We start from the raw sequence: 27,561 nt of genomic DNA, 5'->3' as shown, positions 1-27,561 counted from the left end.
TGCTTCCTTCACGGTTCCAGCGTCAGGCAGCTTTTCCCGAGCAGGCTTTTGGGAATCTCTTTGCTGTGGCAGGCTGGAATGAGGGCAGTAGTTTGACTTAAAAACGTAGTTTTGCCGCCTTAGGCCAACACAGACCTGTGCCCGTGCGCACCCGCAGGGCCACCTGCGACATGTAACCTGCAGGGCTCTCACGCACCGCTCTGCTCCCGGCTCCCCTCTGTGGCCCGAAGGCAACCAGCAGCGAGCACCTGCGCGAAGCCAGGCATGGCAAAGGCCAGCTGACACCCACCCGCTCATCCGAGCCACAAACTTCCACAGGTGTTCCCGAGGCCGAGGCTATCTGGGATGCAGCTCCATTCCTGCTCTCAACACAGACCCCTGTGTGCGTGCGATGGGCCCGCACTGCCTGGCGCAGCGAGGGCCGGGGGGAGCTGCTCGTCGCCCTCAACCCGCCGGTGAGGGGCTGCGGAAGAGACGGAGCCGCAGGGGGCTGGGCTCCGGCCGGACACGGGCGCCGAAGCTCGAGGCGTGCGAGCGGCGAGGCGCGGCAGCAGGTGTGCTGCGGTAGGGGCGGCCCGGCCGGGGGGCCTCGGGCGCCTTCCTCTTGCCGCCACGAAGCGGGGGTGGCGGCAGGAGCGCTCCTGCAGGCACCAAAGCCTCGACGCGCCTTCCTCCGGCGGCGAGCCCCGGGCAGAGAGCCCCGGCCGGCTCCTCCCCGCGCCCGTCCCGCCTCAGCGCCCGTCCCGCCTCAGCCCGCGTCCCGGCCGCTCCCGCCATGCGGCTCTGGGTGCTCCTCAGCCTGCTGCTGCTGCAGGAAACGCTGCCGCACGGTGAGCCGCGACCCCCGCCGAGTTCCCCCACTTTGCCACCCGCCTTAGGCTTTCTTACTGCTGGTCCGTCTTCCCAGCCCTCAGCGCGGCCGCCCGCGCCCCACGCCCCGGCGGGTGCCCCTGGCCGCCCCCAGCGCCGGGCGGGAGCCGTCTCGGGGTGCTGCCCTGCTGGGCGGAGGCAAGGCGGCCTGCTGCCTTGGTCTGCGCCCGGCGAGCTGCCGGGGCTTTCGGCGGGAGACCGAAATGACGGCTCCATCCCACCCCGGGGTTCTGGGGAGAGGCGTCTGCCTCAGGACCGGCAGCCCCGGCCTTCCCGCTGCCCTTTCGCTTTGGGGTCGGACGCTCAAGTCCGCGTTGAAATCCCCGAGGCGCCGGAGGAGGGTCAGTGCTGGGCGTGGTGCTCGGGTTTAAAAGAGAAAGAAGGAAAAAACTGTTTGGTGTACGGTTGTTCGTTTGTAGGGAGGACCAAATGTCACTTGTCACCCGGTTTCAGGCTGTGATGAAGTCTTGTTGGGGGATGAGGCAAGTTTTTGACTGGGAAGGGACATTCGTAACCAATTAATTGCTTGCGTTGACTTAAACTAGGCAAAAGAGAGGCTGTATTCCTCGTGCAGAATGTGATTAAACTTAGTAAAACTTGTTTAGAAGAAACAAACCAACAAATTCATGTATTTTTCGCTATGGAAGGGCTGTTGTAGCCCGTGGAAGAGTTTGTGGAGAAATTGGGAGTCAGGCTCTGAGGTGCACAGTGAAGGACAATGAGGTAGTTACCACAAGTGGCCCAGGAGGCTGTAAGGAAAAAAATTAAGAACAGCAACAAGGAAAAAACCCTTTACCCTGAGATCTGTTTGGCACTGAAAGAAATTGCCAGGGGAGGCTGTAGAGTTTCCAGCCTTTGCAGTAGACAGAGCTGAACCAGATAAACCTCTGAGCAACTGAACAGGGGCAGGAAGGGACTTCCAGAAGTCTTTTCCATCCCAGTTTTTCTTACAACTTTGTGCAAAGGAATTGCCCTCTGGACCAGTGTGGTGTGGGAGAGGATTTCTGGTGAAAGATCCAGTATGTGATTGTGCCCTACTGCAGAAAGGCGAGTGTTTTCTTTTCGAGAAATAGGCAATAAAAGCACAGAATGAGAAACAGTTGTAACTGGGGCAAAAGATTTACCAGGCCTGTTTTTCTCAGTTTGTCTAATTTACACTGAGGTTTGACTGGGTGCTTCACACTCTGTCATCCAGAAGCTTAGCTATGGGAGAAAGTAACCTGGTATATTTAATGACAGTTTCTTGTCTAAAGCTATAGCTGCAGCAAGTCCTAATGTAGACGTTGTGATTTCAAAGTAGCTTTCCTAATTTAGCTTATTTTGTCTTACGAACTATGTCCCTCCAGGTGGTCCGTCCGTAGGAGTGTTGATGTGTCAACCTGTATTGCTTGTTTGGATGGTTAACTTTTCATGCAAAGTACCACAAATAGAGATATGTGTCCAACCTTTTCCATTTCATTAGTTGTGATCACAAAGATTCTTCCCTCTCAGTCCTGGTGGCTAAGAATTATTCTTTATGGTAACCTCTTGCTTGATTTATTATTTTTTTTCCAAGGAAGAATTCATCAGTATTAATGAGAGTTGAAGGTCTCTGGTGCTGCCAAGATATGTGTGTGGATGTAGGTGGTGCCTCAGGTTAAAACTGGATGCTTTTTAGCATTATGTGACTAACACTCATTGGGGATTGTTTTGCATGTAACGTCTGCGATGACAAGGAGCAGACAAACATTAAAGGATAGCATGAAACAAATGCTATGAACCAGGAGCAAAAGTACTATGTAATGTATTTCTGTGACTGTCGATGTGTAGTCACCTGCTTCAGCATGCCGAGTTAGTAGGGACCCTGAATGTACTATTGCAGAGGAAATGAGTACAATGCCTCTTAGAACTGACATTAGGAGCTGAGCAGAGGTAGAAAGGAGGCATTTCCTCCATATTTTTTTTTTTCTACTTAATTTTGTATTTTTTTAGTAAGAAATGCTATTGCCGGATTAAAAAAATGAGGGCTCTGTGAATAAATCTGGTGTTATGGTAGAGCATCCCAAATGTGCTATTCGTGTACTGGCGTTAATGGGTTAGTTGCATTTGTTCCCGTCCCTGGGAAAGTCTTGCAGTTTGGATAAGGAAATGGGAGAATCCATGTAGTGGGTTTTGTGTTCTTCAAGGGATTTAATTGTGTCCTCTTTATCTTAGGTGATAGCTAAATAACTGGTGCAGTAGTCTATAGGGCATATAGATATTTGGTTTGGCAGTGAGAGAACGCAGAACTGTGAGTTGCAGAAGTGGTGGCATCAGTAGATACCCGGACAGACTTATAGGGGTTACTGGGGAGGTGCGTGGTCACAGTGTGCTTGGAAACTCACCTCTCAGGGAGGTGCAGCAGAAAGGCAAAACTAGGTTTTTTGTGTAGGTAGATGAGAGCTCCTCTGATGGTGTTTCCTGAAATGCCCTTACTGTCACCTGCAGGGATACACAAGGTCACACAGACAAGAGTCTCACTGTGTAGCTGGAAGTGTGGTATAGGAGGGAAGTATTCAGACTGACTGGGAACCACAGAAACGTGGCACAGAGGGAGCTTATGCAGAGAGGAAAAACTTCATCTAGAGAAAATCAAAACCAGGCTTCTGGCACTTAACACTGAAAAGCTTTCATAGGGGAGACTTTAACTTAAGGCATTTCTTAAAGGCAGAGTGTCAGGTGAGGAAGGGCACAGAGTTTGGGATGATGCATTTCTTTAGGGTCAGGTTATAATATCTGCATGCCTTCGAATGAATGAGTGTCAGGATTGAGGTTGGCAGGATGTAGTGGAAATAGCAAAGACAGTTTGAACAAACAGTCCTATTTGAATAGGGTTTGGGGTGGGGGTGATGGAAGGGAAAGGGTTGCTGGGCCAAAGCTTGTGTGCTTCTACAGACAAATATGGAAAGTAGAACAGGGTTGTACTACTGGTTTGAAATAGGATTGCTGATCCAAAAGGCTTATCAGGCCTGTAAGTGGGACCTTCTAATACTAGGGCACAAATTACACAGAAAAGATGGAATAGCCCAGCCCAAGGCAGAAGTGGCAGTATGCGTTGAAGAAAGTTTTAGTGTAAAATCTGATTCTTGGTGGGTTTTGTCAGTAACAGTCATCTGGACTGAAATACCAGCCCTGTGGAGAACTGAGAACCTGGTTACTGACCACCCAATGGGATGGAGGGAATGACTGTTCTGTTAAGGAAAATCAGAGGGGCTGCAAGAGCTGGATAGGAAAGCAAAAGGAAGAATCACTTACCCTTGTGAAGGCTGGATCACACACATTGGGGTGTGATGCTGAGTGCAATTGTTTAAATGCCACAAATGATGACTTTTTAGAGCCACTGCTCAGAGAACAGCTGAGAAAAGCAGCAGTTCTTGACTTGATCCGGAACAGTACTCTGGTAATTGGATTCAGATGTTGCTGTTGAAAGGCCAGACTGGAGTTTTAATATTCTTGCAGGAATGATAAAAGCCAAAGAAAGTACTGTTATGTTTAATTTTGGAAGGGGGAATTGCATAAGTTGAGGAGGCTTAGTAACTCACATATGGCTTAAATATAAAAATCAGAATGAGGCAGACAAAAAGAGTTTGAGAAACCGTTTGCAAAAGGGATAAAACTAGCCATAAACCCTTTTATTTTTCTCATGTGCTGGGGTGGGGCAAAGAGAGATGGCCACAAAATTTGTAAGGCTGGTAGGAATGGGGGATAAGAAAGAACACCTACAGCAAGTAAAACTTAAAGTAAAAACTTAATTATTTTTGTGCACCTATTGCAAACAGGACAGGATGGCACATGAGACATATATGCACAGATCAAGATTTATTGCATATAACATTGGGGTCTTAACTCCTTAAAGCAGAAGGCACAAGTGCAGTCAAATTGTAGGGAAACTGGGAGATTTGAACAGAAGATGAAGTTTGAATGCAAAATGTATCTTAATGAAATTTACTGCTTGCATTTAGATCAAACAATAGGTTAACTATGTAAATGCTAGCATCTTATTATCAAGTTTTGTACTAGGCCTAGAACATTAATTATCAATCTTAAAGGATTCTGTAATCTTAATCTTAAGTTTATTAATAAAGACAATAAAGGAGTTGATATTTCTCACCCTTGCCCAGCCACAGCTGGGTGTTCCCGGGTGGAACTTAATTCCTGAGAATCAGTCTCTCTGGCAAGTGTCCCTGCTGGAGAGGAGAAGGTCCAGCCACCTCTTGGGAAAGTGTACGGGAAGTCTGCTGATCAAAGATGGGACCAGGCTTTTATAGAACAAAGTGAATTTGCTGCTGTCATTTAACTACTTAGCTGTACCTCCAAAATCTCTCATTGGAGAATAAAAGGAAACCAGCAGAAAAACAATGAAGGCCCTGTTACCACCAAGCAAACTCTTTTGTTTATCTGTTTATTACTACTTTATCTCCATTTTGGGCCTGGTTGTGGCTTGGCTGGGCTCTGTGTTCTTCAATGCCAGAGAGCAGCTGCTGTTATGAACATCAGCTTGGCCTCTGTACCTTTCAAGGTTGTTACCAGCTCAGAGTTTGCTAGGTATTTCCCTTTCTCATGGGAATCTTACTTCAGGCCTGGGCCTGCAAAACTGAGAGAGAAAACACAGTTGATTAATAGAGGGAAACTGAGGCAGGCACATTGAGAGATGGAGTGTCCTGATACAACACCCTTGTTCACTGTTGAGGTGCTTAGGGAGGTTTTAAGCATATCAGAAACTCTGAGTGCAGTATCCTGTTGAGCACTGTAATAGCAGGCTCTGAAAGGATCTTTCTTTATGGGCAGAATCATTAGAGGACATGTCTCATTAATATTCCAAAATAATTTGCTTTAGAGAAAATCAACAATGTGAACAGCATTTAAGTGCCATGATTTGATGTTATACACCTGAGACTTATATTTGAATCTGAAGTCGCTGAAGTCTTAACTTGGGTGCAAAGCTTACTACATCACTATTCCTTTCCAGGGAAATTGAAGTATGCTATTATTTTAAGATTTTTGAGGAAGGTATAGGCAAAAAGCCACATCTCTGTATTCTGTAAATTGAACTTACCAATAAACAGGCATGAATTACAGAAGAATCAGTGTGGCTGCCTTCCCCCCACACCCCCTTCAGAAGTGTGTTTTGTTGTGCAGATCTACTGAAGTTCTCTGAAGCACTTGTAAGAGTGTGGCCCTGGATGAGTTGGTTAGTGTACTTGGATTCCCAAAGGCTTTTGATAAGCATGTTGTTAAAGACTTCATGTAAACCAAGTTGCTGTGAGACAAGGGAAGAGTAATAACTGATAGACACCAAGAGTAGGAGTTAATTTTCAGTTTTTGAAACATAAGCATAACATTGGTTTTATCTAGGTGAATTTCACGGACATGTGCTTTTCAGCATATTTTATAGATATGCTAAAAGAAAAAACAAAAGTAAAGAGTTGAAGAAGGATCTCTCCGTTTTGAAAGACTGGGCAGTGAAAGTAGGAGTTGAAATTTTGTGTTGGTAGATGCAAAGGAACATGAATTATTCTAACTTATTAAATACATTGATGCATCCTGCTTAGAGCTTTCTAACCAATCATTCCTACTTAGGAAAGTGATCTTGGAGTTATACTTCATTATTCTGGAGAAAGTCAGCTCCTAATACTGCTTTCTTGAAAAGTAATGAGCTGTTCAGACAGGAAAAAACATGCCATTAATATGTACAACTATGATTTGACCATATCTTGAACCTGGTACTGTCTGCTTTTGTCTTTTTTCCTTTACACAAACATGATGTGACTGAGCTGTTGTAAGATGCGTATTCTTTACAAGGACCAATTAAATAGAGTAGGACTTGTCAGTCCAGAATGAGTATGTTTGAAGGACACAAGTGCTGTAAAAGTACAAGTGCCACAGAGAAAGTTACTGGAGAAACAATAGTTGTTTATTCATTTAATACAAAAACTGAAAGGAATCTAATATTTATATATAATCTGTGTAGTTTGGAAGTTTGACCAGACAAATTAAAGAAGAAAAATCCACCAAGGACAATAAAACAATGGCAAATGTGGTTCACAAATCCCTTGACCTAAAGGTTCTAGGAAGCTAGGAGACTAGTATGAAAGGAGCAGAGATAGTGGTCCTGTTTCCTACTTGACATCTTAAAAGGCAGCTGAGTTGTCCCATTGTCTCTAGAATAAAATCTGTTACCATTTACCTCTAAATAAGGTTCTGTTTTCATCTGTATTATCAAAATAAATGGTTGCTACAGAGAAGCAATGCATGAAATACAACCTTCAAGTGACTTATGTGCCATTTGTATTTTCACAGTACTTACTGTAAAACAAAACTGCATCAATAACAGTGTTTTAAAAATGGTCCTTAAGTTCCACACTTGCCAGTTTTTCTTCATGTGTCTTACAGTAATATGGTGTGTGAAAAGGTCCTGCAGAATTGCCAGACGTGTCGTGTCTTCCTGTGAATTCAGAGAACTTGCACAGTGTCGCGTACTGACTAGCAGGGACATGTGGTAGAAACAAAACTGGAGACTGAAACGCTGTATTTCTTTCCCTTCCCATTTGTAAAGTTCTCATACCTTACATATTTCTCTATTTCTGTGAACTGTAAGTATAGAATTTCCACATGTTGTTGAAAGCTCTCTGTTTTTTTCACCAGGAAAATGGGTCATGCTAGAGACGTAAAAAACTTATGTAAATTAACCCTTAATCATTTGTATGAGTCCTTTATAGAAATAACAAAAGTTAAGTTATTCTCTGTGATGATAAGGAAAATATATTTTTTTAAGACATTACAACCTGTTTCTAACAAGTAACATCGCCTTTGTTTTCTTTATTTTACTAGTTATTGGACAGCCTGCAAAGAGTAAACGTCCAAAAGAACCTGGAGAAAACAAAATTAGGCCAGTTAATAAAAAAGTAAACCCCAAGACCCCCAGGATGAAGGAGAGAGAATCTGTTGACTCCTCTTTGAAGTCCCAATCAGTACTGACACAGGTGATGGATAAAGGTCGTTTCCAGAAGCTATCTGCCACTCTAAGCCTCTCTGCAGGGCAAAGCATAGAACTGCGATGTAAGGGGAGTAATGTTACTTGGAACTATCCTTCCTACTTGGACACATTTAAAGACTCCAGACTCAGGTAAACTATTTTCCAAGTTTTGGGGGAAAAAAAAATCCAGAACTTTTTTGCCATGAGTGGTGTTTATTTTCACTGGCTCTTTTAGAGAAATGTATGTGTCTATGAAAGACAAGGAGTGAGGAAACTCTGGAGCACTGTAGAACCATGCGCCAAGAAAGAGCTATAAGGAGTTTTTCTTGGCTTATTAGGTGAGAGAGGCACAGAGATATGAGCAAAGGTATGAACTCCTGTTGTCCTTTTGTTCCAAAATGAAGTACAAGTGTGTATGCTCTCTGTAAATAACTGAGGTTGTATGAATCTTTGTGATCCATTTTGCTTATTTGCAAGGATGTTGTTACCTTAAAATCACTCCCAGTTAATTATTTTTTCACGTATATTCCCGTCCTTTTCACTTCTTTTTTTGAAGGGGAGTGTTGGAGTCTGCCAGTTACACTGTGATCTCTAGCATATCCTTCTGAAATTCATGAGCCAGTTGTTCTCAAAGTGTTTATTTGATTGTCCCCTGATGCCTGAGAAGTTCAAGAGCTGTACTGGCGGGATAAACCTCTGCAGCTAGTGCAAGGCTTCTGTCATAAGAAGTTACAGTAGCAAGCCTATTTCTGCTGAGGGCTTATCGCAGCAGTGACTCTCAAAGGGTCTTGTGGCCGATTTAACTGCCTTTTCTGTTGCAAGAAAAAATGTTTTATCTGGGCTTGTTTCAGTAGGTGGCGTTTATTAGCTGCAGCACAGACCTGGCCTTCCAGCCCGCCAAAGATCACTCTGCTAAATCCTGTCAGAAGGGAGCGCCCGTGCGTGTGGTTGTGGTGGTTGACGTTTTCAGGTGTATCTTCAGTTCTGTGCTTTTCCACATCAATTGCTGGCATGATTTGGTCCTGTAGACCTCCAGAGCATGTTATCTGGGTATTAGCATCTGGCATTGAAGAAGGCAAGGAAAGTATTCATAGTTTTTGGAGAGGAATCTGAATACTGCTTTATTGTTTATTTGACTGTCTGTTCCTCACTTGCAAAATTAAGTACTTTTGTAGTGTTGCACGTAGGACAAAATAAAAGAATTATGCTGGTTTTGGAAAAAAACAAAGATATGTATTTCTTAATTGTGTAGTTTGGCATTTTGTAATTTGAAGTAGTTTTGGCTTCTGTTGCCTTAGCAGTTTACCTTTCTGTTCTTACTCAAGTTCACAGTATTTATAATATTGTAACCATTAATGTCACAGATAATAAATGTCATATAACATTCTGGCTGGGTAGTTATAATTTGCCTACATGTTTATTTTATTTTAGAAGTATGCTAGGCTTATATTTAAGGGTCTATGTTGAAATATAATGATCTTTGCTTTAGAGAAGTTATTTCGAAATAAGTTACTGAAGCAGTAAGGCTGAGTTGTACTCAATTAACAATTTTAAATGTAAGCAAAAGATCCTGTAATTAACCAGAAAAATTGAAAACATAGATTAGTAGCACACTTCAGAGTCATGGAATAGTAATAATTTATGGAGACACCGACCACAGAATCTCGTGCAGTTGTATTTTCAATACATTTTTAGCGTGACTTTGGTAATTATCTCAAGATCTTTGCGGTAGTGCTACTAGATGCATAAGAAACAAAGTCTGCTTTACAGAATCGTAAATATGGAATTTATATTCTGTGGTTTTTGAAAGCTTTTATTGTATTTAACTGGAAGTATAAAGATAGCATATTTTTTAGGTAACTCAATTGGCTGTTTGTAACTGAAATGGCAGCATAAAGGTTATTAACAATGTTACCATCTTTCAAGAGGAGTGTGGATCTTCCTCACGGCATACAGAAGACCATGCACCAGGCACCAACTACAACAGGCAAATTTTAAAATTTTACAAATATATTACACTTATCATTTAAAAACGAATTGCTGAATATACGGCAAAGGGGGGAAATCAGAAACATTATTAGGAAATAACCTGCAGCAAAAATTGTTTAATCATGTAAGTAAATACATTTCCAGTATCTGCTAACATTTTTAGAGAGTTTAAAGACGAAGTGTAAGGTTATCTCTTTATTATCAAATGGTGAGGTGTGGAGTGAAAGTTGAGCTAATAAACTGAGCTGGGCTTTGGATTTCCGTACTGGTCCTGCTGGAGTTGAGACACTGATGCAGACCAGAGCTGGTGGCAGCAGCAGGGGGTAAGTGGTTGGGGTCTGAGGAGCAGAAAGTGAAGAAGGAGTGGGTTGCTGGGCCAGAGGATAAGTGTGGAGAAAGGCCAATGGTGATGACATCCATGCAATTATAGGGACTAATGACTATCCTTCTTCTGTTCATTTGTAAGTCCCTACAAGCAACAGATGTTCAGGTATCCAGTTCCTTTAGTTTTCTTTAAATAATAGGAGGTATGTACAAATTCAACTGGTCTGGTAGGAACTTTAGCAATAAGCAAGGTGTTTTATGTCTCCTGGGAATGGCTAACATCCTCTAGGATTGGTTGGAGGATTTGTTAACAGCAGAGGTGCAGGGCAGGAGATGCATGCTCATTGTTCTGTTTCCTGTGTATAGTTCTGGGAGAAGAGGGTGTTTTGGTTTGCAACTAGTTAAATTTAGCATACAGGTAATGTATTTCCTATGAGTGGTTGCAAAATGAAGTAAGGATAAAAGCCAGATATTTTGTCTCCCTACCATGCTTATCACATTTTTAACTCGCCCATATGTTAGGGAGAATACAGCAGCCTGGAGGACAAGAGGACTTTTCTAAGATGGAAGATAATTATAATTAGAAAAGCCATTTCTGTAGTACTAGTGGTTATGCTTGCTTTGAGTTTTTCTTTGTAGGTAAACTCTATGACTTGGTAAATAAAATATTTTTGTTTGCTGTACTAGAGAGTCTTAGTTTTTAATAGGTCTGTAGCTGTTAATATATGCTAAAATTATTGTATGGGGGAGGGAAAGACACTGAGTGAAAGGAGAAGGACACTTGTCTGTTTCTTGTTGAGCCAGAGGAGAAATCCTCTCTTCCCACTATCCCAACTGGAGTAAATAGCAGTACACACTGAAGTTGTATACTTCACTTTAGAGACTGTAGCATGCAATGCAGCTCTAGGGAGAAAACTAGAATCATTTGGACTTGGCTTCTGAGTTAAGAACACACACCAGCTTGCTTCAGGCGTAGCTTGTTGTCTGTCTGTAATACTCTTAATGCCTCGTGCAGCTTAAACACACCCTGCAGATAACTTTTTCTCTGAAAATTTTGTGTACTGGCTGAACTGGCCAGAAGTCTTACGACAGTGTTAACTGTCGAAGGTAGAGTGCTTTGGAATGCTGTATTGTAAGTCTCTACATGACAAATCAATGACTGTAGGCTCACCCAGAAACTAGATCTGCAATGTATGAAGAGGATCAAAGGCTGAGAGAGATGAAAGAAAGATAAGAGCAAACACATTTTCCCTTTCTCCTGTTTTATAGCAAAAAGCTGCTCTGGAGGAAGGCAGTCTTAACTTCATATAGTCTCTGTTCTGCCTGACTTAAGAGCACAGATCTCCCACTTGCTGAAGACAGGCTGTATTTATCACAGAACTTCATCTGGTAAATAAACTCATGAGAAATGGAACTGCTCCAGGAGGAAGCTGGGGCAAAGAGCTGCCATGCACCACATACGCATTTATGGGTGCAGGGGGTGTACGGACAGGAGCAGTGTCATGTGTGTTGAGAGCTTACATTAAGTATGTTGCAGAGGGCAAACTGATTCTGCTTTCAGTGAATGCAGTCTCCTGCTGGCTTAGAGGGATGCTGGTTATACTCATGTCTAATTGAATTTCCTTTTGTTCCATGTGCTCTAAATTCTGAAAGCTAGGGAGTTTTGTTGAGCAGTGAAATGTTATGTTCCTCTGCTAGTGAGCTTATATTTGAGATAAGCTCTCTTTTGTCAGTATGAATGCAGCTACTTCAGAGGAGTTTGCTAGATGCTGTTTGGGTGATGTTCTTTTTGCCTTTTCATGTGTTTTTTTTTAGCTTCTAAACTTGACATAGTTTTTCTGGCAAAGATCTTTTCAACTTCAAATAACTAAAGCTTAAGAAGATGAATATATGGGTAGGATTTTGGAGTAGTTTTCTAGTTTCTTTAAACAGTCTTGAAATGGTTGCATATACAACATTTTTACTTTGTGATATGTAGAGCACAGCAGAGTTTTTGCTTTTGAGTCAGATGTCCCAGCATCTAAAATACTAATGAAATAGAAGTATCCTGGAAATATTGGTCAGCTGCAGAATTTACCAAGTATCGTTTACTTTATATGGCCTATTTTTTCTGCTTAATACGGTCACATCACAAGTTTCAACACTTACACTCTCAGTTGTCAGGTTTTGTTAGTGCATGTTTATGGATGACTGCCTCACTAGGCTATTTCTATTGATTATTGGGTAGCTTGTTCTCAGTTAAGTAGAACACACTGTACAATAATTAATTAATTCTGACCTTATTTTTCTGTCTGTTGGGATTTCAAGCTGTAGATCAGTGTCTGCGTTCATGGTTGGAGACAAAAATATTCTGGGATAATGATTTCTCTGTAATGTTGACAGTACTGGATACTTGCAGAACATTTTATGCTGGTGTAGTCATGTAGCTTATGAAATGTGAACCGTGAAACTAAATAATAGTAGTAATAATAATAATACAGACTAGGACATGTTTTGGATTTTTATTTCTTCCTGTTGGATATGATGCATGACTGGATCTCTTGCACAAACAGGGATCTCTTAAAGCTCATTAAAAAACTAAAGATAACTTATAATGTAAGATAGTGCATATATTAAAAATGAAAATGCTACTACTCTGCAATTACATGATTCCAAAAAATAGAATCAGATGAGGTCATGTAGTACAAGGCAGTAGCAGGTAGGAAAAATGATTTGCCTGTTTCCTCAGGCAGGTCTCACAACTGGCCCGTAGTGAATGAGTGTACTAACGGTGTCTGTGGCTTTAATAGAAAATATAATTTTCAGTGAGCCCTGTTTGGCTTGTGCATTTGGTGTGGTTTTATTTTCCAAGCTACTGGGCCTTGGCGGGAAGGCCAAATGTTGGGTTGTATGAACTGTTGCTCATGATTGCTGGTAGTAGTGTAGACTGCTAGCAGAACACCTAGGGAGTCAGAAATTTTGTGAAGCGTGTGTAGCTGGAAGTAATGAACTCTCTGTGTAAGCAGTTTTTCTGCTTGCATTGGAGACAAGCAAAACAGAACATTGAGAGCACACATTGCAGGCATGTCTATAGTACTGCTGTTACACAGTGACAAGGTGGTTTAGAGGATAAGAATTTCTTCAAAGCATGCTAATCCTGTAAATAGATGATTCAGTCAGGTCTTACACATTAACTGCCACATTAGTAAGAAGAAATGGGGGGATAATAAATATTCAGAGAAGCCACAGCTGTAGAAGAGTGTGGGAGCTGTTCAGACTGCATACAAGCTGCGTGTTTGTCCAGACCTCATTTGAAACATGAAGAGAAGCGTGCTATCAAATGCCTAGAAGTGGAAAAATCTCACCTGACTTGATTAGAATGGAAGTCACATTGTAAATCTATGTCTTGCCAAGGAGAGTGGGAAACCTTCATGTTCTGGATGTGCTACCATGTAAAGGCAGGAGAACTGAAAATAACATTTTTAAGGGGCAGAGCAGCAGTGGAGTGCATCAGTAGTTCCACGTGGCTGTCCTGACAGGGTTCCCTGAGATCTGGTACTGTTGGATCATTGCTTTTGCAGTCCATGAAAGGCAACACAGCAGACTGCCAACTATAAAGTCTGTCTGCAAGAAAGAGCCAGGAAAGCAAACCTTAAAACAAAAAAACCAAAATCAACAAGATTAATTTGTAACTGCTGAATTTCATATGTAGGACCTTTGACCCTTAAAAACATTGTCAGTATCTACATGCGTATCTACATATTTATAAATATTTGCACATTTTCAAATGTCCATCCCCTGTGAGATATATCTGGAAAATTTAGGAGAAGGAGAAGAAAGCAAATCAAGTCTGAAATAATCACAAAGGCTGAATTTTGTGTAGTTACATGATGATATTGCCAGTACACCTCCAGCAGTTCTGATGATCATGCTGCGAAATAGTCAAGGGGTGGTGAGAAGACTCCAGTGAGAGGGTGCCAGTGAAGTGGCTTGGGGCAGAGGAGTAGACAGTGCAAAATTACTTGCTCGCAGAACAAATGCAAGCGGAGATAAAAGGTCTGTGTGATAGTGTTTGCAGCTGGAAACTTGGGCCAGGGTGTTAAAGATGGGGGTGTGACACACTGAAAGCAGGCATAAATTATCAAACAAGCTCTTACCAAATTATCTTTGTTAATATATTACTGAAGCAGTGCTACAGTTAATGGTATCAAAAGGACTGAGATGCATGCAGGTGGACTTGGAGCATGAAAATAAGGAATATATGTGGACAAACTGAGACAAAACTTAAGTGAACATATTGTCTGCAGCAGTCACAACCTAGTTTCAAAATGAGGGACTGATAGGGATCCACGAATGAACTGCGCAAGACAAAAGCTGGCAAGCCCTTGTGTGTAGTTGAAATTAACAGAACTACTGCTCATGTAGGCAAGTCTTTGCTGGAGCAAATAGGGAAGATGTGACAGCTCTGAAAGTGAAAGTTGGGTCAGTTGCAGAGTAGGAATAAAAGAAAATAAAAAGTAGAAGTGAGCTGACAGAAATGTACAAGGAAATACATATGTGACTTCTGTTTTTCCTCTCCCCAGTATAAAGCAGCTTGACAGGTACAGTCAGCTGATCCTCACAAACTCCACTGCAGCAGACACAGGTGAATACAGCTGCTGGCTTCAGCTGTGCAGTGGTAACTACTGCAGGAAGGATGAGACTAAAACAAGTTCAACGTACATCTTTTTCACAGGTAATTAACTCCCTGGGGGATTATTAATTTAAATGCATTTGCTAGTAAAATGGGAATAAAGCTACATCAGTGATTTCATTGTCAATATTTTTCTTCCACAATTTTCATCTTTTTTAGTGGATGTTAAGGAACATGCTGCTGAGTAGAAAATTACTTGCTTAGTGGGATTTATGAGTCCATTTTCCCTATGTATTATGCTAAATATGTACCAAATTAATGCATAATGCAATGGAAAGCAGATATCTTAAAAAATACTAACACACATCTGAAGATCTACAAAATGAATTTTTGAAAATGCTTCTGGATAAAAATAAATCTGTGCAGAAGATTATTTTTGTCACGGCACTCAGATGACCACGTGGGCTTTTTGACCTCCCAATTCCCTTCCAGTTACCTGCAGTGACTTTAAAATCTTGACCACATTGGTGTTGGTAAGGCCACAGTTTCTTCTGGGAGTCTATATAGCATGTTGAGAGGCAAAATACTCTTAAGAACATGTTGTCCCCAGAGAGTTGGACTATAGCCCTAACACTGCATGGATAGGGTCATAGTAGGTAACCATGCACATTTTACTGCTACTTTGCTCAACACACCTGCAATCAAATGGTTGATTTGTTTTTCTTGTGGAAAACATTCCATAAGGTAAAAAAACCTTCACTGCTTGATTAGAGTGAATGCATTCTTAGCTAGCAAATATTTCAGTACAAAATGCTGAGATCGAATTCTTTGCTGTGTGTTTTGGAGCTAAATTAGACCACGAGGCTGTGCAGAAGCCATTTATCAGAAGTGCTCAATGTCCTTTAGAAAGGCTGGAATAAACTTTTCAGTCAAGATATTATGTAGATGCTTGTGTGAGATGAAGGAATTTCAGCTTTCTGAGAACCATCCTAAACGTGGAGATACTCTTTAACTGTCATTCTAAAAGCACTAAATATTTCAAGCTACTTAGAGTAGTAAATAAAAGATTTTGCCTGAAATCGTGTGTGTAAAAAGGCTGTAGCTCCAAAGAATGTATCTTTCTAGTAGAGCTTATCTTACCAGTGGTGGTGGAGTTTTTATGTGTGTTATGTGTTACCCTTTAGAAGTGGGTGAATGAACAGAATTGCATCCAGATGAGTATTTGGAAACTTACTAAAAAGGAATTCCAAAAGTTTTCTTAAGATTAAAAAAAAGTAATAATCTGATTACAGTGAAGAATGCTTTTTCTTTTTGTTTTAATGGTTTTAATGCAAACTATGTAAATATATACCCACAGGTTAGAAAACTTTGTATTTTTTCATAGTGTGTGTATATTTAAAGCAAAAAGCTTTGAGTTAATTTTTCATGTAATTCATAGGTATTTTCTTCTGTCATATGTAGTTTATCTTCTTTCTGGTAAACCAGTATGTAAGTATCGTTCTAACTATATATAAACTCTTCTCTACAGATAAAGAGGAACTTTTTGTACCTACTCCCAGTTATTTTGAGATTGTCTACTTGAACCCAGATAAACCTGCAGTCATCCCATGCCGTGTTACTACTCCTTCAGCAAAAGTAACTCTACACAGGGAATTTCCAGCAGAAGAAATTGAAACAGATGGAACTGATATAATTTATGATGTAAAGAAAGGTTTTGTCTACCAGCACCCTACTTCTGATCATAAAGGTATTGTCTACTGTAAAGCAGAAGCAAAGGGAGCACCTCAGATTTCCATCAAGTATCACCTACTGTATGTGGAAGGTAAGATGTAGGTTTTTGTATGCTTACACCTACTCTTGTTTCTTCTGCCGACATGGTTTAGAAAATAATTTTAAAAACCCAAAAATATGTAATGTCATCAGAGCTTTAAAATCTTGATCAAAAGTAGATGTGATAAAACTTTTGAAGTTGAAATTCAAGCAATTTCCCAGTGTAGAGGGGAAAGTTGTAGGTGTACAATGCTGGTGCATTAAGCAAATTGAACCAAAAACTGACTCCTAAGTTTTTTCAGTGTATTTAAATTTATAAACTAATTTTCTGCTTCCAAACACTGTCTTACTGCCAGTTCCCAAGGGCCCACCCTCAGCCACAATTGCAGCATCATCCAGTAGAGCACACGTCAGTGACAGCGTTCACGTAGTCTGCACAGTCCTTGGGGAGCCAGATGTAGATGTGAGCTTCAGGTGGCAGTACCCAGGGCAAGAGGTAAGAAATGTGTGCCCTGACTGAAATGTTATTTTTCTTCTTAAAGGCAATGCTTTGAATGCCAGCCAGTGTCTAGACTTGGAGAGAAGATTCTTTCAGATGATGGTGTCTGTGTCTTGCTAGCTCAGGCATGGTGGCAGGAGGAGGCAGCACATCCCTTTTGAACTTCAGCCCATCTTTCCCTGAGAGCCTAGAAGTAGCACAGGAATGAAGCTGTAGAGTTCTACCCATGTTAGCAAAAATCAAGCTCAGGAAAGCTCACTCCTCCCTCAGGTTTCCATTCCAGAGACACTTGGCCTCTGGCAGCATTTACAAAGAAAAGCCTCAGACAGGGTCAGAGCGAGCCAGCGTCAGGAAGCTATTCTAGGGCAAGCCACAAAGCCTCACTGATGCCTCTGCATTTGATATCCTTTCAATCTCCATGGCTTGGGCACATGAATCATTGCAGCACAGAAGCTTTAAGCTTAATTGTAGCCCACAGCCAGAAGCACAGAAATCTGTTTCTGCCTGGCCTAATCTGAAAGAATTCACTGGAAACATCCAGTGAATCTCAGAACTTTGTTGGTCCTTTTTCTTGCACAAAATAAGGTGTATCTGAGTAGCATTATTGATGGTCCCCTCTCTTTTCCCTCTGCCCATCCTGACTAGTAACAGTACAGACTCCTTTTTTAAGTAATCTCTGCTGCTGTTTATCCTAAGCAAGGTAGGTGCAAAGGAAGGACTGCTGAAAGATGGAAGCCTTCACCAGAGGAAAAGGATCCTCTAGGACCTGAGAATTTGCCAGCCCTCATGGTGCTGGGTTGTCAAAGGAAAATGCAGACCTTGCTAATAAGGTACTTGTATCAGCACAGGTCTTCCTGAGCCAGCATAGAATTAAAGTAATTTAACGGCAGAGGTAATTGCTTAAGTGAGTGACTGGAGCTCAGTGCTTACTAGGCTTGAGAAAATTCAAATCTAAAGCCCCAGAAGTTTTTTGCAGCCATTAAGATATACACTGTAGCACTCTGCTGCCATGGGAAGATGTGGTCCTTTTCAGAGGAAAAGCTAGTGAGACCTAGTAAGCACAAAAGGGGTTTGAACTGCTGGTGGCACCAGCACTGTGCCTTAGAACCACCTCTTTTTTTTTTTCTTTTCTTTTTTTTCCCTGGTGCTTTTTATAAGTTTTCCTGCTGAGACTATTGAAGCCTTGAAGAGTTCTTGAGCAATTACCAAAGCAGCTTGGTACTGATAGCATGAATTAGGTGATCTGAAGAGTAACCACTGAATGAGTTTGACAGAATTCCTGTTTCTGGTGTTTGAATTTAGGAAGGGGCAGATGTCTAAATAAGCAGAGAAACTTGCAGCTGTTGGTGAAGTTAAAAAATAAAATGCTATGGGAAACTGAAGTGCCTCCAAGTTTGGGAAGCTGCAGAGCAATAGTGGCTTTTTTGAGTTAAATGCCCAGTGTCTTCCTCTGAATTAGCTCTTAGCATTACTTTGAGTGAGATGCACCAACAAATGGCAGTGTCTCTGCCCTTCAGGGTGGGGCTTTTACTCAGATAGTCTTACATTCACTCTCTTGGGTGAGGAAGAGCAGAAATGCCCCAGCTGATCAGATTAGCTTTGTTGATTGATTTCTGATTTTCTGTTTGTGGTGGTTTTTTAGCTTCCCTCGATAGCTGTGTATTGGATTATCTTAACTATACAAACCCCAATTTGAAGTATTTTGTAACTAACTTTAATTACGAAGAACAAACAATTGAAGGAACTAATTTCTAGACTCAGCCTGGCCTTCCAAAACTCTGTACCCTATTTAGATTTCACCTTTCACAGCTGCATGGCTGCCGAAGCCTGGTTGCTGGCTGTTCTTGGCCCAGTTGGTTCCAGTGGTCTTACAGCACCAGATGTAACACCTGCACTTGCCCTATAGTTATGCCTCTCAAGCACTGATTGGCTGTAAACAAATGCTAATTATCTCCCTTGTTTGCTGTGGATACTGTGGCTGTGGTGCAGGGCATATGCACTATCAGCAGAGGACTGCACCCACCTACAGCATGGAGGGAGACACTTTGGCCTGTGGCCTGCATCTGCCCTGGAAAGGCCTGCTGTGCTTATCCACTGGAGTAAACAGTCTCAGCTCCAGCTGTGCCCGGGGACAGGGAGGGAAGAGTTGTGGTTGGGTTTCTGCCCCAACAAAACAAGTAAGGGGATGTCAGAGTAGAAGCACTAGATGCATGTTGGAGATTTTAACATTTATTAAGGAAGTATTAATGTACCGCAAAGGAAAAAGATGAGGATGGAAGGAGAAGAGAATGGACCATTCGTCATGCTGATCAGATACACTGGCAAAGGTCTGAGATTCACTGGATGTTTCCATTCATTGCTGCTTTCAGTGCAGGGAGGTGAGTGATAGTTTTTGTTGCCCATCACCACCCAGCACCTGGGCTGTCACCCACCACTCGAATCCTGAGCAGAAGTAGCATTTTAATCCCTGCTCTCTCCTACATACATTGCAGCAGAGAGACCCTCAACTCATTCTTTTTTTCACTTAGTTGTGGAGTTGTTTTTTTTCCCTTGCCACTCCCTGACAACTGCATTTGCTTGTTCACCTGCTGTGAATACATACTGATCCACTCCTTAATATGACTCCCTGAAACTGGCTTCAAAGCAGAAGGCAATTAGCTTGAGGAAAACTGAGCCAGTAGGAGCCCAACCTGGCAAATAGCATCTGTCTTACATGGCCTTTGCCTTCACTTTCACTAGGGTCAGGAAGTTCCACTTGCTGTATTTAAGAATTGTGGCTTGAATTAAGTTTGCAGTAGTACTTGATTGTTGGTAGCATTTGCTTTTCAGGCTAGGAGTAGGAGGTAGTGCTCTGCTAGGCAGAGCTCTGCTGAGTGGCTTGATTCCTTCCTGAGGGTTTAAGACTTTCTAGAAGGAGATTACCTGTTTTTTAAAAAAGTTCTTGCTGGCTGCCACTTCCTAGGCATTCCCTGTCTGCATTGTGACTCATGCCTGAGCTTCAGGAAGACTGGCAGCTTCTTCTGTGCCGGTCACTTTGTGAGATTTTAGCTTTGGCTCTAGATAGGTGTCTGACTTACTCTTTTGATGCATTTAAACCAAACTAGTATAAATATAAAATCAACAACAAAAGCTAAAAGTATCTTTCTAAGCATTGTTGTTTGTATTTTTTTTTTTCCACTTCAGCATTACATATGCATTTTACAGAGCATAATATGAAGGTTAATTTAGAAGCACTTGTGAATTATTACCATTTTCTTGTATGTGATCCAATACAGTGTTTCTGAAACTAGAGGAGGAGGAATGAGGTTGCACCACATGATTTAAGGCTATTCTCTGTGCTAAGAGAACTAGGTAAAGCTTAGTCAACTAACTCATGCCACTGCTGCCTTCCTTTTTGACACATACTGAAAGTCTGAAAATAAGCTCACATACTTACCCTGACATACCTCCTCTATTTGATCAAGTATCCAAATGCAACCTCAGCAGGTGGCCTACAACTGCAGTTGAGATCATTCGTATCATCCAGGCAGAGCTTTGGCAGCCCATCTCTAACCTAAGTATACACAGTACCTGCACTTACAGTGGAAGAGCCATAGTATTGTCCTTATTTGGCATAACATACTGGTGCAGCAATATTTAATGCAGGAATGTTGCTGCAACTGCCAGGCACTTTCAGTTTCCTCACTCCAGGCTGACTTGGCTATAGGCTCCTGCTACGTGCCTTTTTGCTTCAGGGTTTGCTTAGGGTCGTGTCACTAAGTACATTTTGCAGAATCATGTATTTTCTTACGTGCGTGGTTTGTATTTTTTTTTCTTTTAAACAGTCTGAGAGGCCTGCAATTATCCAAAGCTTCTGGAGATTGATAAATAGAGGAACTGGACATACCACAAGAATCTCAAAGAGCATTCTTCTTGTTGAGGATTTTGAAGCCAGAGATGCTGGCAACTACATCTGTGTTGCTCAGAACCTACAAGGAGAAACAGCGGTAGCTACTGAAGTTGAACTACAGTGATAGAGAAGGCTTCTGGACATAAATGAACTGTATATTATTTGACATTATAGCCATTTATTTTCTTGTTTAAATGAAGTTTTCTCTAGCCCTGTCTCTTTTCATCTGTCTATGCATTCCATATTCACTAGTTCGACAGGCCAAACCAGAGTTCCCCTTACCCAGCAGTAGCCACTTTTGAGTTAAACTTTTGCTTCATAGTAGTTTCATTACGCTTGAACATACATAGCACTTACTATATTTAGGAATAGGTGCGCTTGGGCTTTCATTTGAATGTGGTATTTTTTTTCTCAAACTCTTTTATAAGGTTAACCCAGTGTACAGTTTGTGCCTGTTTTGTGTATGTGAGAGGATACTAAATAACCTCAAAAATGCACCCAGCAGGTGTAGCTCTTCTGGTGCTGTGCAAATTTAAACTTTAGAGTACTGTACATGTTTAAAAAAACCAAAACAAAAAAAAACCAAAACCAAACAAAAAAAAACAACCCCAACTTGCTACAGCAAACATTTATTTTTCAAGATTAAATTTCTGAACATTATGAAAATGTGTGTGTATATATCTGTGTGTGTTCATTTCATGTATGTATAAAGACAAATACACAAGTGAAATTCTCATAATGAGGAAGGTTAATACTAAACATATATTAAGGTGCTAGAGGGTATCCCCAGCTACTTGTAAGTGGTGGGATATGTTGGATTTTTTTCTTATGTTGTTGCATTCTTACAACCTTGTATGCAGCCTACCTAAGAATTCACTCCTCAGTAGATGTATGGTGGTGTGTTTGCTGAATTATGCAGCAAATAATATTTGCTAAAGCTAAAACTTGCATTTATTTATATACTATCATTTACAGAAGAAAAAAACCCCACAAATGCAACATTAGCATAGTGTTCAATAATACAGCAGAATCTCTTTGCAGGTTAATTACAATTTCAACTCAATTGCATTAATTTATATAGGAGAAAAAGAAAGCTGTTTCATTTACACAGAACTTATAGCTGGATAAAGAAGCAACTGCTTCTGTCTCACCCTGGGTTTAGTTACCTGTACAAGGAAGGAGACTTTCCAGAGAAAAGGTAAGAACTTGGTAACAATGCTGTTGGACATCTTGGCAATGTTTTTTCTTCCTATGCACAGAATCCCTGTAAGTGGGACTGTAATGGTGACTTCCAATTCACAGCTGCATAGTTGAGTTGTGTGACAAAAAAGAAAAAAAAAAAGTCTTACTGCAGCAGTTTTATTTACAAGGCATGTGAAAACCAGCTCATTCTGAGCACACCAGGAACTGGTCCCTTGCTTGCATGCTTCAGTGTGTCAGGCTGCTTTTGACTAGAATTCTTAAAAGCTTTCTGGTGAATTCTTGAAGTAAGTAAGCCCTTTGCTCCATGTAATTCAAACCCTTAAGCAGATGTGTACAGTACAGTTCTGAGTAAGTGACATACAGCAAGTACAAATGTAAAAATGGGAGCTTCTCAATAATGTCAGTAACCTGATGATTAGTGTAGCTAATGAAAGCACTAACCAGCTTGATGAAATTTTTTTTTCTTCAGCATGCAGGAACATCTCCCAGGGTAACTGACATGATAAATATCCATATATTGAATGGGTCTGTGCATGTCCCATGAAATAGGCTTCATGGAGAACACTCATCAGATGCCTGTAATATTGTTAGCCTCTAAAAACAAGGTTATCTTCCAAAAAGTAATAATTACATGTACTCAACACTAGGACCAACTTTGGAAGTGTATGAGGCAGTCCCTTGTTACTCTTCTTTCACACCATTGCTAAAAGGTATCAAGCTGTTACCCACATGACTAAATAGGTGTTACACAATTTCATAGTAATACCTAAGAGGGCATTCCCTGCCTGCCGCGCCCCCCCCCCCCCCCCCCCCCTTTTTTTTTTTGGCAAGACTTTAATCTGACTGAATTAACTTGAACAATTCCCAGGCTTCTGGATGAGGCTGTACAATGTATTAATTCCTTTGTAGCATTTTTCATTTATTAGAACAATGTATTTCCCTTTGAACTGCAGAAGCTGTGCCAACCTCTTAAATTTCAAAGTGCTTTTGAGCCTTTAATTCAACAGTTGGCTTTCCTTTAAAGTATAGAGCAAGTGGGAGGCAGTGTCACCTGTTTGGACCTGTTCAAAAACACAGCAGTTTGTGTAGTAGCATCGCTTCCTTGGTGAAGATGGCAGGAGAGGAAAGGACAATGCAAGTCCATTGCTGCATCGTTGCTTCAGCAACGTCCCTCAGGTTCAGTGGTTATGTGCACTGCTCACATGCAGTTCTCAAGATTGATGGTAACTACATATGCAGTGCCTTTAAAGAATAACTTTTGGTGGTGGTTGCGTTGTGGTTTTTTTTTTACCCCTGCAACCAAAGTAATTCTCATAGTTGTAAATTATGAGAATTATTTTACTATATATTTTACATACCAAAAGCTTCCTGGGCAGGCCTGATTCTTTTCAAATTGATGCAGTTACACATTTCCACATAAACAGTGACACAGGGTAGGAGAATGAAGCCCTGGAAATGAAATTTAAGTGACTCGTCAAAGTCTCATGCCTAAATCTGCCAGTACTGTCACATTTTCATACCTCAGTCACCACTGCTTAAGGCAAGGAAGCAATGGGCAGAAGGTATTTGGGTCTTCAAGGCTCAATGATTATTCCACATTTCTGATGACCTTTTTAGCTCCAGCTCAGCCCCGAATGATTTCCTGGTTGTCAGACAGCTACAGTTTTAAACATCAGTGGTTACTTTACTGTCTAGAAGGAATTTCCTGCATGAATTGCATGACACCAGTTTACATGCAAGTGTCTTTGGTCTTCGTAGTGAGAAGCCTCAAGTCTTCAGTTATCATAAGGAAATGATTCACTTCAAATTTTACAGCAAATGTAGATAAAAGTATTGAAGGAAGGTGAACCATGTTATGAATAGTTTGAATCGCAACAACCTATTTGGTACAGCTGTAAATGTCACTGCTTCTTCCTTTGGAAGGCAGCATTAGAGTTGGAACTACTAGTTAAGGTTGAGTACCTGAAGAAAAGAACTCATTTAATTGCTTGACTAGCACTAGACCTTTGGAATATAATTACAGTGAGCCAGTTTTTAGCTTTTCCTGAAGGAAACTTTATGCTAAAGAAATTACAAAAAAATATGTAAAAGTTACTAGATTGAATAAAGCCTTTGCTAACACATGGTATTTAAGTTAAAGCTTTAAAGATTAATACTCATTTAAATGGAGAAAAATACTGAAACAGTACTTACTGGTGAACAGTATTAATTATTAAAGACCAACAGGACAAACACTAAACGGGCATTTCTGTAGGCTAATTTACAAAGAATACAAGGATTCTTCATTTCTTCATAAGAGCATTAAAGAGTCTATTTGCAAGTTCAGAGGTGAGGAGTCTCCTGCATTGTGGAGGGAAAGTACGGCTAAATTAACAGTCTCTGTATGATTTACTATACCATACTTTTCTGTGCTGGTAGTCTGGAACAGCTTTCCCCTTCTCAGTTACACCAAGGGGTCTGCTATATTTATCTTCAAACATTTGCATGCACTCTTCTTGCATGTTTTGTTTGCAGCACTGACATTGCAACTAACGTGATAAAGTTCTTGTGACATGACCTGTTAGATTGCTAACCTCTGACTTTTCTCACACAAAGAAAATTCCTGAGTAGGGTGAACATTTTAATGAGTCCTATAGGATGCCTCCAGCAGACATACAGAATCACAGACTGGTTAAGGTTGGAAGGGACCTTAAAGATCATCTGGTTCCAACCTCCCATCTCCTGTCTAACCTAAATCTACCCTCTTTCCATTTAAAACCATTACCCCTTGTCCTATCACTGCTCTCCCTGGTGAAAAGTCTCTCCCCATCTTTCCAGTGTACATTTGGTCCCTATATTAAGCCAACTGTACCCTTATTGCTTAATTCTGTAATGTAAAAATCACTTGACTAACAGAAGCAGGAGAAAACCCCTTTGATCAGTACAAAAAATTTATTTTTTAAGCATTCAATTCAAATACATGTGATCAAATCTCTTTGACCAAAGAAAGTAAGAATGTTCCAGGATATACTTCAAGCCAAGCTTTAGCCCACAAAGGATTTCCATAGCTAAATTTGAGTCCCCTAAAAACATTTTAAGTACTGACCCCACAAACAAGTGGTAGGTACAGGGCCCTAAACAGGATTAAAAGAGAGGATAATGTTCCATAGAAATGGCACCCTTCATTTGTACGTTATTGAAAATTAAGTAGGTTTAATTATGAAAGTCAATCACAAGTGTAAGCATATTACAGCTTTACTTACTGCATGAGCACTGCTAACAGTCTTGTTTATATGTCCGTGTTCCTCATTACTAGCTAAGATTTTTCAAGTCTTGGGTAAAGTGGTTTGCAGTGGTTCTCCAGTCAGGTTCCCTAAACACTTCCCATCCTCTTGATTACTGTCCTCAAGCTCTTGGAAAACACCAAGAAACTCAACAGATGTAATTTACTGTAATAGTTAAACTGTAGCCAGCTAACAGCATTAGCTAAACAGTAGCATAACCATGGTGCTGGAAATGGTACTGTAAAACCTGAGCTGTTGTAAGCACAATAGCAGTTTGTAACACCAAAGCGAAGTTGAACTTGTGTTTAGTAGCTACAATATAGACATCTTAAACAGGTCTGACCAGGGTCTAGCAAGACTACCCGATTACCCTGTTGAAGCTAAAGCTGTTCAGCATCTGACATTTCCAGAAATGCTGACACCTTCAGCCTCCAGTTCCAGCAGCCAGGATAATATTTTTTTTTCCTACTCTGCAGAATCTTTTGCCAAATGAAATGGCAAAACACAGATATCCTGCAGTCTTAAGAGAGAAGGTGTGGCAGAATCAGCAAGGTAAATACACAGCTATCGCCATCCCCCTCTTTCTCAGGTTTAGCCAATCCTGAAGAATGTTAATACAAATGCTAATGCTTAAAAAGTCCAAGTGTGTCAACCAGGTATATTGGAATTCACAAATTACTCAATATTCTTGAGAACTGAGTTAAGAATGCATCTATTATGACAATTATTGCATTTTTCTCTTTGGCTTTCAAATCCACATCTATTTTATCCTCAGCAGATGACCTCAGCAATGGACACACTGTTCTGGGGAAATAACTGACTCCTTTACAGCAGGTAAGAGAGGTCTACGTTTCTAAACTTGCAGCTCAACTAGTAACTTCTGACTATGACCCTGTTGACTTGAAGGCCAAAATCCACTGTATCCTGCAAAAAAAAAGTCTCCTCATAAATGGCAGAGTTGTGCATGAATATTAAACCAAGAATCCATGCAAAGTATGGCTGCAATTCAGTTTGTTCTTAAAATTAATTCAAAGTTGCATACTTAGGTCAGCCAAGATACCAGTGAGTCAGTTAAAGCTTTTCATGCCATTTTTTTACCAAACTGAAGCCAGAAACTATATTACTAGTGGCAGTTTCTCCTCATTCCCTAGTGAAGGTACTCTCTGCTAAAAGCATGCATACTGACACCATTATTAAGAAAGTACATGTCAATATATAGTCTCCAGCTTTTATCCTTTATTAACACGGCAAAGAAGGCAACATTAGACACACGCACAGTGTGTTACATCCATTCCATCCACAGCACACGCACACACACAGCCTTAAAAAAGTGTCTGTGAGAACGAACATAGTATAAAGGTTGTGATCTTTGTCTCTAAGCCCCTGAGCTTTTTCTTATAGTTAGGTGAAAAGGCAATGAACAAGTCTTTCCTTGCTCTGTAAGTGCTTTGTGCAACAATGTCTGTAGAGGTCATAAACAAGTCTTTTTGGGAGGAGCAACACGAGTGTCTTTCTCCCATATTCTCAGTCTTTTATCACCATTTTTGCACCAAGTAGTTTCCAGTTTTGTGGAGTCATCATAGTCAGCTAGGATCAGTTCTGCAGATCACAAATGAAATGCATTCCCCTCCTTCTCTCAAGAGATGTCATCTTGGTGATACTGTGGGACTAGAGAAGTTACCAGAATTCCGTGGGGACTGAAGAGGCACAGATGGAGAGCTGGGAGACAGTTTCCTTGGACTGCATAGGTCACCATTGTGCAGCTTCCACAGAAGTTCTTCATTTTCCATTGACAGGCGTTTGTTCACTTTAGATTCCTTCTCTAGTGACTCCTGCAGAACAGCTTGCTCCGTAGAAAGCTGCCTGTGAATTTAAGATTCACATCAGAACACGCAACCCAACTTGGAGGTTACAGCATTGAACCTGAGTGTTACAGAAAGGTTTGAAGTGGCATAAACCACTGCTTGGCTTATAACTAAATTACTTCCTTACAATGAGGATTTAACGTATTCTTATCCTTGCTGGATTTAAACTGGTAGCCTGCAGAAAGCAGGAGACAGTCCAAATAAGAAGCATTCCTAAAGACCAGAAAAAGCATCAGCAAAGTGAGATTTGTTCTACTTGACACTTAACAAATGCTTTTAAGTG

At 41.0% G+C, this 27,561-nt stretch overlaps 2 protein-coding genes across 9 annotated transcripts in view; one reads left to right on the top strand and one right to left on the bottom strand.

Moving 5' to 3' along the window:
• Nucleotides 1-766: 766 nt before the first annotated feature.
• On the top strand, nt 767-21,613 carry PDGFRL (platelet derived growth factor receptor like). The gene is made up of 6 exons (XM_051616425.1): nt 767-830; nt 7,720-8,014; nt 14,740-14,891; nt 16,318-16,611; nt 16,916-17,055; nt 20,883-21,613. The coding sequence occupies exons 1-6, from the start codon at nt 776-778 to the stop codon at nt 21,069-21,071; spliced, it is 1,125 nt and encodes a 374-aa protein (XP_051472385.1). The 5' UTR covers nt 767-775; the 3' UTR covers nt 21,072-21,613.
• Nucleotides 21,614-25,062: 3,449 nt separating this feature from the next.
• MTUS1 (microtubule associated scaffold protein 1) overlaps nt 25,063-27,561 on the bottom strand; it is a 127,223-nt gene continuing 124,724 nt past the window's right edge. For all 8 annotated transcript variants that reach the window (XM_051616417.1, XM_051616421.1, XM_051616418.1 and 5 more), the window contains one exon: nt 25,063-27,276. In XM_051616417.1, the coding sequence (XP_051472377.1) occupies nt 27,060-27,276 (217 nt within the window). In that variant the 3' untranslated portion in view covers nt 25,063-27,059. The remainder of the gene's footprint in view (nt 27,277-27,561) is intronic.

The sequence above is a fragment of the Apus apus genome, chromosome 4 (genome assembly GCF_020740795.1).
Source record: "Apus apus isolate bApuApu2 chromosome 4, bApuApu2.pri.cur, whole genome shotgun sequence".
Taxonomy (NCBI): Eukaryota; Metazoa; Chordata; class Aves; order Apodiformes; family Apodidae; genus Apus; species Apus apus.
The sequence above is the reverse complement of the archived record's forward strand: the minus strand, read 5'-3'. Positions and strand labels throughout refer to the sequence as shown.